Below are 21,053 nucleotides of genomic sequence, written 5' to 3'. Positions count from 1 at the left end.
ATAACAGAAGATTTTAATCTTTAAATTCTCCTTTTACATTTTAAACCTCAGAATGAAACCTGTATGTATGAATGTACAACAACTACACTGTGAAGGGATCAACTTTCTCCAGCTTGAAGACAACATCATCTGGTATCAGGATGAGATGAAGGGAAATGCATCCAGACAGAATGGAGTTATGCAGAGGAAGGACTGCAGGTCTTCTCTGCCTCATTACCACGAAGCATCAGCACAGCTGTTTATTGCAGATTGAAGTTAAAGCTGCTCTTTAAGAAGCAGCAGTTGAGTAAGTCAGTTGGGGCCTATATTGGCTCTTTCACTGAACATCTCAAAGTGTTAAATGGTACAATGGATATCAAAGATAACATCCTTTCACAGATGAAACTCTAAATGTCCATAGAAACGTATAGAATCCTTCATCCACTTACCTCTTTTCATCCATTTATTTAATAACTTCAGTAACCATTTTGCCCAAAAACACTACATAATCACTTGGCAAAGTTCAAGGCAAAGCACGTGTTGTGAATTGAACTATTATCATGGCGACTGACTAATGGCTTTCAATGGATGGAGTTTAGACTGACAAAACATTTCAAACCCAAGGTCTACACTTTTGGCTACAAAGAATCGAAATGCAGCAAAATAAACTGTAACCCCACTCTTTAAAGCTCATTCCCACTGGAATGAAACCATGGGTATTTTCATATTGATATTTATAAAAGTAGAAACCTTTGTTCCATTTACATGATTAATTTCCTTACTATAAAGGCGTCATTATGGCTTAGAATGTTATCAATATTGGATAATTCTGCATCTTACGATACACATCCAAGGCCAAAGTGAAAGCCAGTGTGAGACCTTGTGTTCCTTTTTATGAAGGGAGCCAGTCGTGAGTGTGTCAGTGTGTAGCGGCACAGATGCAATTAGTGACGATTTATTCAATGTCACCATGATTATTTTATAACCTTGGCCATAACAAAATGGCCATGCACACATTTTGGAGAAATTCATTGGAAGAATGTTAAAAAAATCAGACACATATTTGTCCACATATTATAAAAATATTAAGCATGCAACAGAAAAGACACAGACTAAGTGGCAGGAAAGTTAATGAGCCCAGCCAACTTCTGTACTTCCTGTTCTGATGTGCTGGTGAGTTTAGAAAGGGTGGTGACTGTGATTGAGGAATTCCCAATGCACCAAATTGGGATAAACAGGAAATCAGAGAACATAACTCATGTGAGGCCTGACCTAAGTACACACATCTAAAGTATAAAGAATCGGGAATAGAAATGAATTCACTGGGTGCTCTGATCAAGAACCCGTTTTGTATCTTGTCAAAATTGTATCTGTATTACAAGGCTGTTTTTCTAAGAACTCTTGATATCCAGCAAGATTTTCCTCAACACACTGTTTTTTAAACCTCACTTTCTGAACATGTGGGTGCATAGGATGTAAAACGTTTTTTGCCACTGAATATAATTGAGGTTTTTGATATTGACGTTCTTGTTTGACAGGTGAAAGATGTGTCAAAAATGGAGTCGATTGCAACTGAATTCATGCTGAAGTTCTTTTTGTTCTCCCTGAAGAATAAAAATACCCAGAAATGGTGAACCCCGACTCATAAGCTCTGCCCACTGAGGCTTAAAGTGAAACTTGGACAATTTCCACTGAATATTTCATTGCAGCATTGGCAGTTAATGCAAAATGCTTGTTTTATTTTTATTTTTGTTTAGTTTTACCAGCTGGTACATAGGCGTTGTCCAATGTGCTCCGGGCCCTCTGGACTGTAGCCTCTCTGTGTTCCTGGACATCCTGAAAATGACACATGAATGCTAACAATTTCACACGGTAATGTACAAACCAGTTGTCAGTGTTGTGGAAATTTACAGTCACAGATATCCTTGAAAAGATTGAGGTCAGAGGTCAAGCATGCACCAGCGGAAGACTTCCAGTAGTTAAATGTCAGTGTAGTAGATGGCAGTAAATTATAATTCGTAATGCCCCAAGTCTGCCACTGTGGCCTTGTATTTCACTGTAATATTCAAATGTATATGTATTTTATATATATTTGAATATTGCAGTGAAATAAAAGTACTGGTCTTCTATGGAACCAACAGTCATGGCTAGAAGTGGGAACCAAAATGTCTCTTTTTTTCAGATTACCACAATTATGATGACAAATCATAAATACAAAACAAGTTAAATTATTATAGAATGGAATAAAAATGGAATTTATAGAGATGCTTTTCCAAGTGCTCACAGATGTAAAAAAAAAATATGTCTCCACAAATTATATATAATAAACTATATGCATTTTTACAACCTCTCCTGTCCTCTCTGCTCCGTGTAAACAGATTGTCACCCTGACCGTTCGCCTCAGCAGAATCAATCATGGAGTCAGTGTCGCTGAGGAGCAGAATTTAATTATTTTTAACATGATCTAGTTATTCCAAACTGTTTGTTTTTGGCAATGTTCTAAATGAGACATGTAGAATAAAGTGATTTTGACAGATCGCCATTTTAATCTTTGAACTTTGAACCAAAAAAGGAACCAAAACAGACGATGATGCCTGTATTTTTTGGCCGATCTTTCAAAGAAAACATGCATTTTGATCCTGAAGCTTATTGGCTGACAGCAGAGTGTAGATGGACCCTGCTGGTATTAATCATCCAAATCACATTCATTAAAGATGACAGAACAATTTTCACATTACATTCATTGATCCTCATAACGTTTGGCATCATCAGTGATATTGAAGAATCAAAGGCAGCTCAGTCATCAGCTACACATCTTGTCTCTGATTCATTTCTCAAACAGGGATCAGTGATCTGAGGCAGCTGAATCATCTTGGACATCTTGAGTGTTTAATCAGGCACCGAGGCTAAGTGGCTCTTCACAGAGAACCACTTTGACGTCCTCTGCTCCTGGATGGTTCCTTTACGTGTTTCCCTCATCTGTGGTCTGCAGAATGTGAACAGCTATCACTAATGTCATGTTCCCACATGAAACTGACAGAAGGCCACACTTAGCAAGAATTTACCCCTCAGCTGTGAGTATAATTAACTTCCACTTATCTTCTGTGCCAGCTTCATGCAGAAACTAGAGCTTGATGATGGGTAATTACATTTTTTCTGATTTCTCTTAAAATAAGAATTTTATTCAACTTGAATGTGTTACCATATCAGCCTGGTTTCTGCAGCAAACTACATACTTTTTTGAAATTTTGATGAGTGACTGCATAGGATATGTAACCTCTCGACCAAATGAAAATAATTGAAATGATATCGGACTCAGTCTCTGAAAAAAACATTTTATTTTCATCAAACAGGATTTTGTCTGTAACCAAACAACCAGAATGATGGTTAAAATCTTCTGGATACTGTTTTTTTTAATCATTTTTTTTTTTATGGCATGTCACTCAAACTCACTGACATCACTGTTATTCACCAATAATATGTGCCATTACATTATTATAGTTACACTGAGAACCATTCAGCTTAACTACAAACCTTTCAGGAAACGAAACCAACCACCAGCAAAACCTTAAAATTAAATGTCCAAAATGATGATTGGTGCAAATATGTAGCTGTTTTGACAAGGCTTCTGTCGACTGAATGTGGTCATGGTAAGATCTAATACATTTTTGTATTCTGCCCCATAAAGATAAACCAACAACATTTCACTTCTTCAATTCTGTATCAAGCAACTCTTTATCTGAACAGCACAGAAATGTGCTGACCCTGCTACACCACTGTTATCTGTGTTGGCATGGTTAGGTCTCGAGTTTTACTCCTCGGTGGCTGCAGGGCTGATGCAGCAGAGATGAACAGGAATTGTGGAAACATGTTTCATTAATAAGCAAAGTAAGGGCTACTATTATATAGACATGCTATGAATTCATTTCATCTTAATTTGTTGGTTTATTTTTTAAAATAAAAGTATAGTATTATTTATTTCCTTTTATTATAATTACGATTATTTTCAAGATTTTTAATTTAGTTTTTACATATTAAGTTAGGCCTACTGACTATTAGTTTTTTTCTCACTTAATGTGTGATATCATGGTAGAAAAAGTACATGTACAGATTAAATTAGTTATGAAATACAATTTAAAAAAAGAGATACACAGCAGAAACACAATCCCTTCCATCAGCTATTCACGTCTTGTTGTTGGGTAAAAAAAAAAAAATTCACACAGTTTAAAGTTTAAAAATTCACTTTAAAGTTTGAGCAACTTTTGTCATTAAAATCTCATCTGTGCTTTGGGGTCCTGCAGAGAAACGGCAGTGTGTGTTTGATAAACAGCTGCTGTAGATCCTCTATCTGCTCCCTCTCTTTACACATGAGCTGAATTAACACATGGAGGGGATTTGCTTGATTTTCAAGTGTTAATACCAGAATAGCTGTTTTTATTAAATCAACGTCTGCCTGACACGGTCTCTCAGATAATCTCTGTCTCATTCTGATCATCTCTCTGCTTTCTGTCGAGTCATAATCCACCTGTCAGACCGAAGCAGATTAACATTTCAGAAACACATTAACTGTCTCTGCGTGCACTGCGGCGAGGTGACAGACAGCCGCAGCGTTACAGAATGTGCGCTGCCTTCAGTGTTAAAAGCTTTACTCTACAGAGACTTTTAGAGAGCTAGGAGAGGAAGCTCCCAGCAGGCGGCATTCAGCAAGAACGAGAAAACTTTAAAGTGGGGGCCGAAAGAAAAAGAAAGTGAACTGGATGTAAAGGTGTTTGATGAAACCCTGATAGATGTGTGATAGAAGTCTAGAAATGATCAGGATTCATAAATGTATAGTAACTATTTCACCATTCTGCCTTCATTCTGGCCACATCCGCATATTTGCACTTTATTTTTGTGAGCATTTCCAAGATTACCACCACCAGTTTTGTAAGAAATTATTTCTACATATTTAATTTACGTGTGAAATTTAATTTATGTACATGTAGATTAACATGTCTAATTACAATACGAAAGTAGGGTAACTGATGAGCAGTAAGAACACTTGGGCAACACTCGGGCGATCTTAAAAGTACATCTGTTTTTTACTGTACTGTATTTTATTGTAAGGACGGAAATACGGTCCAGCTGTGTTGATAACAATGGTGATGTTTATTAGGCTTACCCAGAAGTATCCAATTATAAAAAAAACTGCAGCACCCATTGTTTTACAGTGGGGAGATGGGACTGACCGATTATTGACAAAGATAGCAGACGGCCATGTGAGGGACCATATAGGCCACAATTCATATCTTCCCTCTCACATACACAAAAAATACCTCTCACATTCACAATTTCACCTCTCACATACACTTTTTTAGCTCTCACATACACTTTTTTTATGAGAGCTAAAAAAAGTGTATGTGAGCTCTACAAATAGTGAATCTGAGAGCAAAAATGGTATGTGAGAGCTAAAAAGGGTGTATGTTAGGTGTGTTTTGTGTATGTGAGAGGTAAAATTGTGAATGTGAGAGGGAAGAAATGAAATCCACTGGCGTTGGCGTCTTTTTGTGACTCTGGTACACAGAAGTTGGACTCTAGTTTTACACAACTGAATTAAATGGAAACATAACCTGATCATTTATATTGGTAATTAATGTGAAATTGACATTAACATTAACTAAAACGAAGGGGGGTAGAGAATGAGCTGAATACCCTGTACATGGCTCAGATATGTCGAGCCTTCACTGCAACAAACAATCAAACAATCATTCACATACAAAAGTTCTTATGAATGAATCCAGACTGCAGACTAGGAGCTTAGTTTTAATAGAAGTTGTTTGACTTGTTCGAACCATGGGAGCGGAAGAAACAGTTTTTCAGCATTTCTCATGTTACATAATAGAGGCCACTTTGATATTCTTTAGATAAACCTTTTCATAGCTTCAGATGTGCAGTTTTAATAAACTTTTTGTGGTGGTGGTTTCAGCTTTCTTACTGACCTTCTCTCCTTTCCCTCAGAGGCCTCTCCTTACTAGTTTCAAACAACTTCACCGCTGTGGAATTCCAAAAAGGTTTTAACATTTAAATGAAATGAAACCCATTTTTGATGTAATTTCCCCCCTTGAAACAGCCTTTTGATGCATTCTGTGAATACTTTTCTGTGTCAAAGTTGTTATTGTTAGTGGTGGAGCTGCTATTTCCACCCTAGATTCAAATATTTCTGTTCACCAGTTTGTCTGCTGTCTGTAGTGCACTTAGAACCTTTATGCTGAAAAACAGCTCCTTTCACATAGTCAAATACTGATTTTATCCACTTTGAGGATTATATTTCAAAGCTTAGTTAATCCATGACTAAGCTCAAATTCATTTTTGTAATACGGTGAGAAAGAATTCTGCCTCAGTGGAGTACATTTACTTTAATATTTACTTATTTTCCTGCTAAAGATCTAACAAAGCTTAAACCTTCAAAGAACGGATTAAAAGCTGCAAGTGGGAGGGATGGTTGAGAGAAAAATTGCTGGAGGTTGAAGGTATCCCTGCTACAAAGTGGACAAAACCATATGATCACAACGAAGGGCCTGATGACTGAACTGGCAGAGGATATAAAACAACATCCTGCCAGTTTCAAGTGCCGTCCTGTCTCTACACGCCCATCTCTCTCTCTAAGGAAAACCAACCACAAGAAGGCAAAGCTTCACATTTTTCAACACCATAAAAATACCAATACCTCCATTATTTCCATGTTTCAATATGACAAAGTGACGTTAGCCATAAATTGTTACAAAGACATATATTCAACATTTACATTTTTGAATACTTACAGTTGAAACAAGGATATCAACACCTCAAGAGTCCAAAACTGTTGCCTGTTTGAATCAGTATATTCACAACTTACGGTAAAGCAACAGAAAGACAACGCTGTGTAAATTGTTCTTTTTTGCCTCAACATGCTGTTTGAGCCACTTCTGCCAGAAAACAGTGGCTCTGAGTCCTGAGGCGTGGCAGGACTCCCCGTGTCTGCAGCCGCCAGTTCATCAGGTCATCAGGCCTCCAGTCAGATGAAATACTCCTTTGGGTTTTCATTGGAGACGCTCTGGGAGTCCGTCTGGTTGTTGAAAGTGAAGTCTTGGCTGTCCTCCTGTTTGACTCCCTTCACCTCCTGGTTCCGGTACGTCTCTTTTCTCCGGTAGAGGAATCTGGCAGTTATGGCCAGGCCGGTCACAATCACAAAGATCACCACTGCTATGACACCTGCAAGGTAGAGGGATTTCAGGATGTAATAGGTACAGATATCAGATAATTGTCAGGTTTCAGTATGCATGAATCCTTCAAACTAGGGATGTTAACAATCTCAACATACAGAAGAATTCTATCAGTTAAACAGCAACGAAAAAATGTGTGTGCAACCACACATGCCTTTTATTAGAATAGCTTGTTTGCAGGGATTTTTTATTATTTTCTGGGAAACCTGGAAGTCACATCACGCTCTCTTGAAGAAAAACTGATAGGATTTTTTGCAGAAAATAAGCTCTGAGGCAAAAAAAAGATTATATAGTTGCATGTCTTTAAATGGTATATAGACTGCCTTGTATAGCAAAACAACCACAACAAGCATTGATTTTGAAGTAAGGATGCAGCTTCGGTTCTTTAGAGGGTTGTTCTGGGTTGAGCACTCTCTAGTTTCACTCTATAGTCTCAATTATTCAAGAACTAACAGACTATTTATCCCCGAGGGGAAATTCAGTGAAAGTAACTTTACATTTTTTAATTTTGAATCACAATATGTGGGTCAGCTGACGCAGGTCGCTACTCTATTGGCTGGCTTTTGTGTTGGAAATCAAAAAGTGGTGGGATTTTCACTAAAAGCTTTTAATCGTAGTGAGAAAAAAAACAGCAGAACAAGCATTCATTTTGAAGTTAGGATACAGAAACGGGTAAGTAAGCTTTATAGCTAGCCTTTTGTTTTGGGTTTCGTTTTAGTTTAGGGTCATTAGAGCAGCCATTCTCAACCTTGGGGTCCCAAGATGATTTCTGGGGGTTGTCAAATCATTTTGGAAAAAATATAAATGCACAAAATTAATATTAAATGACATAATTTCAGACAGGGAGATGTTTTAGTTGTTGTCTGCTTCATTATTTGTCCAAAATTCGTCATATCAACTGAACTGTGGGATTCTGTTCAGTGAGCGCAGCGGAAAAAATAAACAAACAAAATGAAAAAAAAACTGGCGCGTTGTTGCTTTACCACAGCTGCAGTTTGCTAGCAGTTAGCTATAACTGATGCTGGAGAAATGGAGCAATGGCTGGGTCAGCAGCAGCTGCAGCAGAAAGCCTAACGGGACCACCACCCAAGAAACGGAGGGCAGTGGGGCCGACACCGGCTAGGCTCCGTAAATATCAGCCCAACTTCTTGAATTATGGCTTTTCGTGCATGACAAGAAACAACACAGAATATCCAAAGTGTGTCATTTGCTCTAAAGTGCTGGCAAACAAAAGCTTGAAACCAGTAAAACTGAAGAGACTGGGGGGTGGGGAGGTCGTGAACAACATGCATGTTAAATTGGGGGTCACGTCTCATAGAGGTTGAGAACCACTGCATTAGAGGGCTGGGGTTCAGTATCTTGCCTAAGGATACTTCGACCTGTAGATTGCCATAACCAGAAAATCGAACCGGCCTCCTTCTGATCTGTGGGCTACTGTTCTCTCTGAGCCATAACTGCCACTAAGCTGAGGGTGACGAGAGACAACTAGTTTAATTTCACCACTTGTTAGATACGCTCCAAAATTCTTTACTGGACAAATTTATGTCATGCAAATCTCTTAAGCTTGTCTAAAACCCGCTGACCTCGAGACAAGGGAACCAGAAGTGCAAAAATGCTCATTTATTTTCAGGTTTAAGACTCATTCATTCCTGCAGCTGACCATTCAAGCTTCTTTTTCTGCCTCATGTTCATAAGTCTCAGGACTGTCTGATGGTCAGTGCTCACAATGGAAAAAGACGTCAGATATGCCATTATATTGATGAAGACAGGCGGGTTATATCAGTCAAGTTGGCAGCTGTCTGAGTCCCAGTTCTCCCATTGGACATAACTTCTATGTTGCATGTCCAGTCGCCTCCTCTGTAAAAGGTTAACGGTTAATGATCGGTTAACAAGGGTTGGCCATCAGACAGTGGTTGAAGTGTTTGGAGTGGGGATACTTTTTTTTTGTCTATCAGAACAAAATATCTGCCAATTATTACTCCCATTGTACTGCCATTTAATATCCTCATGATTCAATTATCTTTCTAATCTAGCTTTCAAGTACATTAAACATCTTTTGAATCTATCGGGCCAGCTGCTCTGTTGAGCACATTCGGTAATATTAGAGCAGGTTTAATTTAATTGGAATTCCAAAATACATCTGAAATCAATTTAATTCCACATTATATTATGAGAGCCCATGCTCCTTTTTTTAACATAACAGCAGAAAAGTTTTCCCATCAGCAAGTCATTCCTGCATAGGTTTAATTAGGTGAGCTGCCCTTTGTGCACTGAGACAGAGTCAGGCCAGTTTAATGGCCAGTTTTAAATGACTTTTCTCTGGGTCTCACCTTTTCGATCTACACGATTATAGATTGAACCTTTTCAGTCTTCACTTTGAATCAATCTGTGCTGGCAGAGCAACAAAGTTTTAAATGAGTTTTAAATGGACTCTTGCCTGGCATGTCACTTTACTCTTTCTTGAAGCTCAACATCGGTCCTCGACTCTGTTCCCCTCAGCAAAAGTGATGTGTAACCTTTAAACTGTTATGCATTTATCGAGTCATTTTTGCACCAAACAGACATTAATAACTCATAGATTAAAACATCAGCATGATTGACGTGACAATGAGTGGCACCAGACACCAATAATTCTGGTGTTGAACCAGTGAAAAAAGGTGAAGCAGGTTCTTGTTGCAGTGAAATAGAGCGAGAAGGTTCAGTACCTCCAATCAGAGCCGAGTCAGTCCTCATGGCATTGACTAAAGGTTGACCTGAACCCACTGAACCAGACTGATCTACAGCAGAGAAAGAAGACAAAGGGGGAAGAAGATATTTTTAAAAAGACAGAATGAAAAACCCAAGGGGCACCACAGAACAGAAGAGAAGATGTCAAAGGGTGAGAAAGAAATGCAGAAATAATGTGAGAGAGTGAAGAGACCAGAAGTGCAATTAGAGGGAATCATAGAAAAAACTAATGGATAAATGACAAAATAAACAGATCACATGACAGAAAGGTAGTGTGAAAGAATTCAGAGACAAGATCAGAACATCAGAGTAGACGGGGAATACATCAGCTCTCCTAATGACAATGATGATAATGAAGCATCACAAACTGGATGAGAATGAGCCCAGAGGGAAGAAATCCCAAAGGAAACTCTCCTCTGTGGTCCAAATTAATTAAAGCATTGATCACACTGTCATTAGTCCCCCCCCCCCCCCCAAAAAAAACAAAAAAAACAAGGAGGATACTGTGTGAGAATAATGAGCCCGTTTATGAGCTGGAAAAGCAGCTTTCATGCAATTTAGACACAGGAATGGAAAGAGGACAGGAGACGTGTGCTACTGTACTTTATATGGACGAAACTCCAAAGAAGTGGGACAGAAATTGGAATATAAAGTGTTGATGTAATAGTGTAGTTATGAATAGGCATCATAAATGTCCTTGTCCTATTAGAAAGTGTTTCAGCGTGAAGAATGTAGTGATGGAGGTATCTCCTCTGCTTATATACAGTGCTTAAAAATAATTACTAATTACTAATGCTGTTAATTTAGGTCAGGTGTGGCACAAACAGGTGGTCTAATACATTGTTTCTGTAATGGTTAATACATTAGTATGTAGAAGTTCTTTAACCAAAATTATATTTTGTAATGCTTAAATATAATATTGTTATCCATGAATTTTCAAATTGACTGTTTGAGAAAAAAACAGTAAAAATAGTAAAGCACATTATTATTTCTCGATTAAGAAGTCAAATTATAGTTATAGAAACTACAATATGGGTGTTCATGGAAATGAAGAAACATGAATTCCAGTGCAACAGTTTTTGTTATTTTTTTAACTGTTTTTAGACAACTATGGTGCTCTGTGGTGAGGAGATTTGATTATTATTTTTGGTTTCTTGCAAATTTGTTTTTACATCAGCCTGGTATAAAACATCATCACACTTATCTTGAAACTGAAACTGGATGACAGGCTCTATAAATTACAGAGGTTTTACGTGCACTCCTCTAGAAATTACCATTTTAAGTCCCTTAAATAGTTAGATAGTTTTAAATTGCTGTGGTCTTCCAAATCAAGTGATCATGTGACATTTGCTCTATGCTCTAACAGAAACCTATTTAGTATCCCCTCCAACAGCTCCTCTGCTCTTACCTGCCAGGTGGTGTGTGTTCTCCGCTGCGTAGGGATTGGCTGAAGCAGAGGAGCCGCAGTTGGAGCGAACTAAAGGTCCGGTGATGGTGACGGGGCTGGTGTCCGGGTGGAGCAGAGCAGCTTTCAGAGGGCTGATGGAGTTAAAGTGGACCACAGAGAGACAACCTGTAAAACCCAGAGACGCCAACCGGGACAGGTCCGGATCCAAATCATCAGACCCTGTTGAAAGAAATGAGAAACAAGAGAGTTTAATCTGCTGAATATAAAATCAGTGCTGAATACCTGTAACAGCTTTGTGCCTCATTTTTTTCTTTTTTCCCCCCCCTGGTTGTGTCGAAGACAAGATACAAGATACAAGCAACTGACTAAATGTTTTCCCACATTCAGTTCTGACATGCATTGGGAAACTTTTTCCCATTGAGAGGAATGGACCAGATCTATAGAGATAAAAGAGGCATAAATATTTTTTTCAGCTACAAATATGATACTTATAGGAGGGAAACTGTTTTTTTTAACGATAGATTTCTGATCCTGGTAGAGGTTGTTCTTTTCTGAAGTAGCTTCACATCAGCTGAGACAAATCTCCTAATATTTAAGATTACATTCCAAGTATACTTAAATAAAACGAAAGAGAGAGGGGAAAAAAACCAGATGTATTTTTAAAGTAGAACTTTATCAAGTTTTAATTTTTTATTGAACAATCAATTATTTCATTGAACAATAAAAACATTAATGTTGAGTTGATTACTCGACGCCACCCATTCAAAAATTAAGTGAAATGACATTCATACCGTTCAACATGTAAATGTAGAATTGAACATGTGAAGGAGGAATGCACAGTGCATGTGGGGGGCGTGGCCTCAGTAGCCCTGCAGTAAGCAGTGTGCTATGTGATTGAGGAATAGCAGATATTCAAGTGCACTTGCATTAAATCTGGTTGTTTTACAAAAGATTATTCTAAAATATATTTTCCCAACTATATTTAAACTTAAATTTTGTAAATTTTCAGTTTATTCCCATTAATTCCCATGGAAAGTTTCCAACTTTGAAAATTCCCAGAATTTTGCAACCCTTCATGTGACCGCAGCCTCACTCTCATCATGGCAGCTCTTGCTGTCGTCCTGCCAGACTTCCACTTAATCGAGTCCTTTGAGATCCAGTATAATCTTTCTAACTGACTTCTCTCCCCTCTGCCTCACAATACATAACTATGACATGAACAAAGAGGTCCATTGACTCTGCAGCAGACTCTCCTGTTATCCCAACATTGATGGCAGTGCATTGATTTAAACTGATTAACCACCTGTAAACATGCCATTCATTCATTATGCTGAGTACAATAGTTTTGTTTGTTTACTTCATTGAGAGCTGCAGCAGGACACAAACTGACATCAAGTCAGGATCCATAATCCTCATCACCATCCAATCAGAGAGAATGCAAAATATGCTGACACTCAGCACCCTCATTACAGCAGACAGGCTGTCAGTGATTCAGCTCCATCACTCAAGACAGCTGTGCACTCATTCCTCTATCTGTACACTCTTTCCTCTATCTGTACACTTTATTGGCTTAAATATCTTCATCATTCACCTCCGCTCCTTCACAACTTGTAAACAGCAGCTGTGAGAGTCGACATTACCGCTGTAAGCAGCTGCATCAGTGTCTGTTGTGATGACTGAGAGGTGACTGTAGTTTTTTACCAGGACACATCTGCATGTTGATGAGAGCAGCAGGAAACATTACTGCAGCCTGTAAGCTCCTCACTCCATCACCTCTCTGTCTCTCTGTATTCCTTCCGGGTCCATTAGTTAGGCTGATGGATGACGGGGTTGGCAGGAAACGACAGAAAATCCACTTTCCTGCTGCTGGTCTGATCCTGATCTGACTCTCTGCCTCGTCTGCTTTGACAGGAGGGGAGGACCGGTCACTTTCTGACATGGCGGGGTTAAAATGAATTAGAATGCACTGGAGCTTTACATTAGAAAAGACAAAATACATTGGAGAATTTGTATAAGCTCTGTAGTGTGCATACCTCACATAAAACATAGATATTATTTAAAACAATGTTTTGAATTGAGCCAATTTTGCATGCAGTGTTTTTATCGATTCAATTTCTTGCCTAAAAAATAGATAAGTCCTCAAATTTGTAATTAATTCTATCTATAAAAGCAAGATGTGGATGTGTTTCTAGAGCATATCTCGCTGACTGTTTCATATGTGGCTTGCACATGGCACGAAGGTGTGCAGCCCGCATTTTGAAGATTTTTTAATTATTTTTTCAAAATACCATTATTTAAGTAGGACGTGTTGCGACATTGCACTGTTTCTGATCAGACATCTTTTAGGGGAGCTCCGCCCCATTGTGTGATAGGCCTACACCTGGTCAGTAACACAATTCACTCTGGATTTCCACCCTGACTCATCTCATCTGTAAGTCTATTTAGCCTACCTATCTTTCAGAGTTTAAAGTGCGCTACAAGGTTCGTGTTTCCAATAATATTTGAATATTGATATTCGCTGGAAACTATTCAATGTGTATGTGCTGGATGGTGTGCGTACCTTATGAAAAGTAAGTGTTTTATTGAGTTGCAGACGTTGTAGTGTGGCATGTAATGTACAAATGCATACTTCCTACGGGCACTGCACTAGTAGAGTAAAAACAAAGCCTCTGAAACATGAACTACAGCCTGACACACTCAAAGTCTGTTGTATAATAACAGAAATGTTTTTGCTTGTCTTAAATCCAAGCACAAACACACACAAAATGTTACTTAAACTGATTCATATCCAGGAAAATGTAATATATCAACAAGGCTCAAACAAACTAAACGTACTGAAACTGCAGGAATGTTTTGCTCTGAAAATGCATCATTTGTGGTACCACATAACAACAACTTCTGCTGTTATACTCCCGTTATACTTATAAGTTGTTTGATAAGGCACAGACAGCAGCTACACTGCCAACTTAAAGGCAGAGACTATGGCTGCAGCCTCTCAGCCCCTCGTGTTATTAACAGCTTCTATCTCAGTCAGTCTCTGATGGAGCCATGACAGAGACAATTACTGTCTCACCCTTCCTCTGTTACAGGTCCCTGTCCAGGACTACACAGCTAAATGGATAAAGCAGGGCAGTAAAGGAGCCCGAGTTGGCGACACTTTGCAATAAAACATCCATTAAACTGACTCCTGTTCTCTTCTGTTATGGGAGTGAGGAGGAGGCGGTATGTGAAGGCAGACAGAGCTTTGATCAAACAGCCTGACTTCCTGGATTTAAATCTTATTTAAAGAGTAACAAACATTATGCATCTCCAGTGACTTAAATTTAAAATATGTTCAGATCTCATATAACAGACATCTTACCAGAAGGTTTAACTTATCAGCAGGTTAAAAACACAGTGTTTCTCTGCATTCTTTGGTTGTATTTTTCAAGCTGGTTTCACTTTCCCTCTGACTACAACTGAAATGATATTGCACCTGTAAGGACACTCAACAGTGATGTCACAGGGTCATTGAATACACTTGTACACCTGTGTATGTTTTATGAGCTACTGTAATGGTATTTGATCACAATCTTTGTGGCCTTAAAGTTGCTACAAAGACTTTTAACTGGTTAGGTAACAGCCTCAGTTTATACTGATGCCTCTATATGACATACATAAGACAATCAGCACTGGAATATTTCTACATTATAAATAGAAATATTCTAATTCTAAATCAGATAATAGCTTTTATGGCATGCAGTTTCCCCGGAAAAATCCTTCAACTTAGACTCCAGTGGGGCCAGTTGCAAACTGACTACTGAGGTGCCAAGGTGGCAGCAAAGCCAGATCTTAGGCTGCGTTCAGACTGCAGGCGAATCTGATTCAAATCAGATTCCTACTCAAATCCCATTTTTAGGGCTGAATGTCCACACTGTTTTTAGCAAGTGTCCAAATCGGATATGGCTCTGTTCAGATTGGGCCACATTATTGACTGATCTGATCTCGCTCGCGCGACACGTAGAGTGACGTCACGGACAGTCAAAACCGATCTGAGTGTTTGGAGCGGTTCAGACTGAGACGCATCTGTCCAAATGCGATTTGATACTACCTCCCGAAGGTGGTTTCGATCCGGTCTGCAAAAATAAGATTTCATGTGATTTGTGACTGTTCAGACTTCAAAAGAGCCATCCAGTTCCAATCTGGATGGGCTAAAAATCGGATTTTGGCTGGCAGTCTGAACGAGGCCTTAGTCTGAGCTCCAATGGGAGGTGGTGTCACAGGATCACCTGCTTAGGGACTGTTTTTGTTTATCACCTGTTCATCTACCTGTCACCAGCTCTCCTGTCTCTGCAGGGCAGACGAATGTGGCAAAATCTGCAATCACCTCATTCCCCTCACCTGTGCTTCCCTGCCCATTTCCACACCTGGCCCTCATTATCTTCATCAGCCTCCCATTCAGATACTACGCATTGTCATTCACCCTCTGTCAGATCGTCATGCCACATACCCTGCTCTTGTCTTGCTTGTTGTTGTTTTTTGCTCTGCCTGTGTTTTGCCTGTGACTTCTGCTGGAGGATTTTTTGGCCTTTCTCCCTCAGTTTAGTTAGCGTTTTTGTTTGCTGTCTGAGTTGTTTTGTTGCTTTACATAAACTTTGTTTTTTGGACACTCCGAGTGCTTTCTGGGTCACGATAGGCGGAGAGCTCTGCCCCCAGCAGTAATGACCTGTCTTTCCACCACAAGCTTGCTGAGCCCGATGGGACTGACCAAAGACAAGTTAGTGGTCAGGATGGTCTTCCAGCCAGTCCAGAATTACCTATATGTGGACTTCAGTGAGGGTTACAAGTGCAAGTGGCTGGAGAGTTCCCGCAGTAGGGTCTGTCTGTGGCAGACCTAGAGCTCACTGCCTACTTCCCAGGAGCCAACACTGACACCGAGCTGCTGGAGGCCTACACTGTATTGCTGGACCCGCTGGAGGGAAGGGAGGTACGGGAGAACCAGAACCTGGACTGAGCAGGGCAGACTGTCAGACCCTGCTGCAGTAAAATGAGAGATTTTCTAAAGGGAGTCTGGCAGCTGCAGTACACTTTCGACCACAGGGGCCCCCAAACACGTCAACACGCAATGAAAGTTCCTTGCAGTAACTTTCATGTTTATTTAATAACTGAGTAACAGGTGATGTAGATGCTTGAGAGAAAGTAACATGACTGAAAGGTCCAAAATTTGGTCTGACAACATCAGCACGGACTCTACCTGTGAGCCTCAGCTCAGAGTGAACAACAACTTATACATTATGTGGCTAACTCAGCAATCTGCTGAAGTAGTTTTCTGTTTACATCTTGACTCTGCACTACTTAATGCTCAGTACAATGAAGTGATTTGTATTTTCCTCTTCATACTTACAGGCTTAGCTGCGTTTATTCCTGCAGATATACATAAGAAAGCCCATGCTTAGTGTCGGCTGAGGCCAAACATCTCAGAGCTGTTATTCAAATGAGTGCAAGTCTGAGTGCTCTCTAACTTAAAAGGCCTCATCTCTGCATTTACTGCCTCCTCACTTACCGAACACTCTGCCCAACACCAGCGACTTGATGGCGTTGAATTCTCCGTCAGATGTCAGGTTGAAGTCTTCTCTGGGGTTTTGGTCAATCTGAAAAACACAAAATATTCTCATTAATTAATTGTGGGTAAAAGTCGTTTGTTCAGAGTATCTTTCAAACTCAAATCTTTTCTGACTTCTACACTGCCCTACAAAGCCTAACTGCAGTAACTACATTTTTGGTCGAAATTGAGTTATAACTAAAAATTAACTCCTTGATGTCTGTTTTATCTTGTGACAAAGTTTTAGATTTCAATTTTGCTTATTTTCAGAGAAATTATGATATAAAAATTGCAGTAACTACAAAATCCAACTCAAAACCAAAGCAGACCGCAGTAATTGCACTTACTGCGGTCTGCTTTGGATATATATACGAATTTAAACATAAAACCAAAGCAGACCGCAGTAAGTTCACTTACTGCGGTCTGCTTTGGTTTTATATATGAATTTAAACATGAATTTCCCGGGGTCTGCTCCGCGCTCCTCACGCGACTGCTTGAGGATTCCTTGTATTTCTTCATTGTGTTGAATAGTGAAGACAAGAATAACAGTTTCCCTATCAAATAGACTTATAATTTCTATCACTATATAGTGATTAAGTAAAAAAGTGAGATAAAATTATATTAAGACTAAATTATAACATAACTTTATAATATCAAGTCTAAAATACACAAATCTTTGAATAGAGTTGTTAAACACTTTTAAATACACTTATAACAAAATCAATTTGAAAATGTTTATTCACTGAAAACAAAATATAAAAGCTGAAAGAAGACAACAACATTGTAGTTACTGCACTCTGCTATTGCATTACTATGAGAACCTTTTACAGCAATGCAAAACCAGAGTGCAGTAACTACATTTTTGGGGTCAAAGGTAAAAAAAATCATCATGATTTTTGAGCATAAAAATTACATCATCAATACATGTAGAAATAAGTGTCATATCACTTACCTACCTATAACCCATTTGGCTGGCCGGTTCAGAAACGTTCAAAAACTTTAAAGCAGTTTTTCTCAGTTTCACCCTTTGCGTAGTTACTGCAGTTAGGCTTTGTAGGGCAGTACACTAAGTAAATAATGGCACAAATGACACAAAGTCTATTTGTTTATAGTTTCATTTTTTGAACCTCAGCAGCTCAGTGAGAGAAATGAGTGAGTCCACACTTTCAAAAGAAAAAAAAAAAAATTCAGTCATCCGGGGTGAAATTCTCCACTGGAAATTGTTTTAATGAGGGCTGTTCAACAGAGACCAGTCTTGTCTCTGTGTGGCTGTGGAGAGGGAACAGACAAAGTTTTGAACTAAACTTCAACACTTGAAGCCAATTTACACTAAAGCTTGAAAAGATACTTAATGTTGGTCTTATTGTACTGTACTTTTAGCCCCATCAGATCTTAAATCATTATTTCAATGAGGTGTCACTTAACTTAAAGCTAAAGTTGTATAAACTTCTTAATAAACAGACTGCACCAAACCACCAGCCTTCTGATCACTTGAGGCACAGCTCAGCAAATATGACATACCTGTATTTGCTTTCACTATATTCTGACAGAATAAGGAGATTTTTTTTTTTACAGATCTGTCTTTTGTATTACTATTTGAATGAAAACTCAAAAAATCAGAGTCGAGTAATCTTGAACACAGCTGTCAATCACGTCAATAATGCACTTACTGCAGTAAACTCGGTAGCACTGATCAAATAGACAGAATTGCAATTCATATTTCTTGCATGTTTTCAAAAACATTTTAAGGCTGAAGAGTAGAGATGAGCGATGAAGCCTTGTGACGCTTTTGAGGCTTCTTCCTGATAGTATCGAAAAAAGATTTGAAGCTTCAAAGCCTCAAAGACAGACAGACCCTACCAGTGACATCTAGTGGTCAGCTGCAATTATAGCAGCCACAAACTTCCAAATGATTCACACATCTTATTCATTCTAGTTCCAACACAAAAGCAATAAAGTCAGTCTTAACCTTTTATCAGGCAAAGAACTATATTTGGTAACTTCAGGTAATATTTCAAGAAAAAAGTTGCAAATTTACTAGATTAAAGTGGCAAATCTACAAGAAAAAAAGTCGTAGATTTAAGAGATTTAAAGTGGCAAATCTGCGAGAAAGTGGGGAAAAAAGCAACTTTTGTTCTCCCAGATTCACCACTTTTACCCTTAATAGGGCACCCATTGAAATACTTGCAAATTCCAAATTTCAACCCTAGAGAATATTGGAGGATATTACATACAGCCAGAATGTGTAAAAAAAAAAACCCATACGAAAATAATATTTTGAGAAAAAAGTTAACGAGATTAAAGTGGCAAATCTACGAGAAAAAAATGTGTAGATTTATGAGATTTAAAGTGGTGAATCTGGGAGAAAAAAGTTTCGTAAATCGTAAATCTGCGACTTTTTCGTGCAGATTTGTCACTTTAAATCTCTTAAATCTGCAACTTTTTTTCTTGTAGGTTTGCCACTCTAATCCGGTAAATTTGCAACTTTTTTCTCTAAATATTACCTGACTCTATCAGGCAAAGAACTATATTTGGCAGTTAAAGGGTTAAGCAGCTGTGTCTTCTTTCTGAGAATCATTGTCCTCACATGAAAATTAGAAAATTTACATTTTAATATGTCCTGTTACTACTGATAATTACTTGAAACATGATTTGGACTGATATGACAGGGTTGTACTGTGATGTAAGATCAATTTCAACATCAGTGTTTTTGAGGTTTGACTGAAGATTTGTGAGAAGTTCTTATGTAATTCAGTGAAAACCACTTATGGTGTTGATCATAAGGACATCCCTAAAGTTGGATTTTATACCTCTCCTTATTTCCATTAGGAGAACATGATTGTAATTTAACAAATAATATGAAACGAAGACATAGAAGTCCTTTTGTTTGAATGATTCTGAAGGGCTTCCTTGTGCCACAATGTGAAAAAAAGTGAATATTGTGCTATAGTGTGAAAATAAAGTGCATGTGTACATGAGGGTATTGTGCTTCTGGGATGTGTATGTGGTTATGCAACACTCTTTTACATGTTTTTATTTAAAAACAAAATTTGCTCATTGTGCTTGGCTTTAAGCTGCTTCTTCGCTGGCTCACAATTTCACCAGCCTTTGGAAAAATCCAAAGAGCCTGTCTTTGCATGAGCGGGTAAGATGCCTTCTGGAGGAACCAATAACTCAATGGGTCATCTGTCGTTGGAAGCAGTTTTTCCTTCAAACATGTGGATAAACAAAGAAAAGATATATGAGAGACAATTATCATTTCAGCAATAGATGAATACAAAACACAGAGGAAAATTACTTTACCTCTGCAATAGCACTGGTAGTACAATTGATGAGATGATTGATGAGAGCATTAGCTGTTGGATGCTCAGCAGCAATGTTCAGGATCTTCTTTGAGACATCAGACACCATGTTGTTGGTAAAACGGAGTACTTTGGTGTTCTTGCTGCAAGAGCGTTTTATCTCATTCACAGCTCCGTCACACACTATCAGAGTACGGGGCCCAGTGGTTAGCTCTTTCTGTAGCCTTTTAGCATATGAATTAGCCTCATACCTTTCTCTGGAGCTGGAAGATGAGCCCACTTTCGGGGAGTCAGGGTTCTGAGAGAGTGGAGCAAATCTGTTCTTCCGTAGAATTCCTGTGTCTTGGGGCAATTTGCTCTTAGTTTTTGTTGTAGCCTTGGTCAATGGTTGCTTTCTCTTTGTAGTGCAGGCCACTCGGTGTCATAAGTCTCCAGGTGCTGGGTTCTGCCTGATAACTGTCTTCCCAAAACTGAGGGAGGGGATTTGTAGTGCTTTGGCTTTGCACCAAGAGAGTTCCAGGTATGACTTGTTGGCTTATTGCCATTTACACCCAGCTCCTGCTGCGTCTTGGTGGTGCTAGTTAGCTTTCCGTTAGCCTGCTCCCTTTCACTGTTTAGGGAAATTGGCAGGGTAGTTTCATTCCCATTCTGTACATTTACCTCCATATTCACTTCGAGCCGATGAATTTTTGTTTCCAGTACTGCTATCTTCTGGAACAGTTTGTGGTAATCATCCGTGGAAAAGGGAGGCATCTTGCTGCTGTAGTCCGCTAATCTTATAAGAGCTCACAAATACACGTCTGCACTCCTCCGCT

General features: G+C 38.9%; 1 protein-coding gene across 1 annotated transcript in view; it reads right to left on the bottom strand.

The window, feature by feature from the left end:
• Nucleotides 1-5,440: 5,440 nt before the first annotated feature.
• The window catches only part of LOC131980034 (contactin-associated protein-like 4), a 148,764-nt gene continuing 133,151 nt past the window's right edge, over nucleotides 5,441-21,053 (bottom strand). The window contains exons 21-24 of the mRNA XM_059344168.1: nucleotides 16,898-16,985; nucleotides 11,356-11,574; nucleotides 9,926-9,997; nucleotides 5,441-7,209 (exon numbers count right to left, since the gene is read on the bottom strand). Coding sequence (XP_059200151.1) covers nucleotides 7,013-7,209; nucleotides 9,926-9,997; nucleotides 11,356-11,574; nucleotides 16,898-16,985 — 576 coding nt within the window. The 3' untranslated portion in view covers nucleotides 5,441-7,012. The remainder of the gene's footprint in view (nucleotides 7,210-9,925; nucleotides 9,998-11,355; nucleotides 11,575-16,897; nucleotides 16,986-21,053) is intronic.

The sequence above is a fragment of the Centropristis striata genome, chromosome 11 (assembly GCF_030273125.1).
Source record: "Centropristis striata isolate RG_2023a ecotype Rhode Island chromosome 11, C.striata_1.0, whole genome shotgun sequence".
NCBI classification, from domain to species: Eukaryota; Metazoa; Chordata; class Actinopteri; order Perciformes; family Serranidae; genus Centropristis; species Centropristis striata.
The sequence above is the reverse complement of the archived record's forward strand: the minus strand, read 5'-3'. Positions and strand labels throughout refer to the sequence as shown.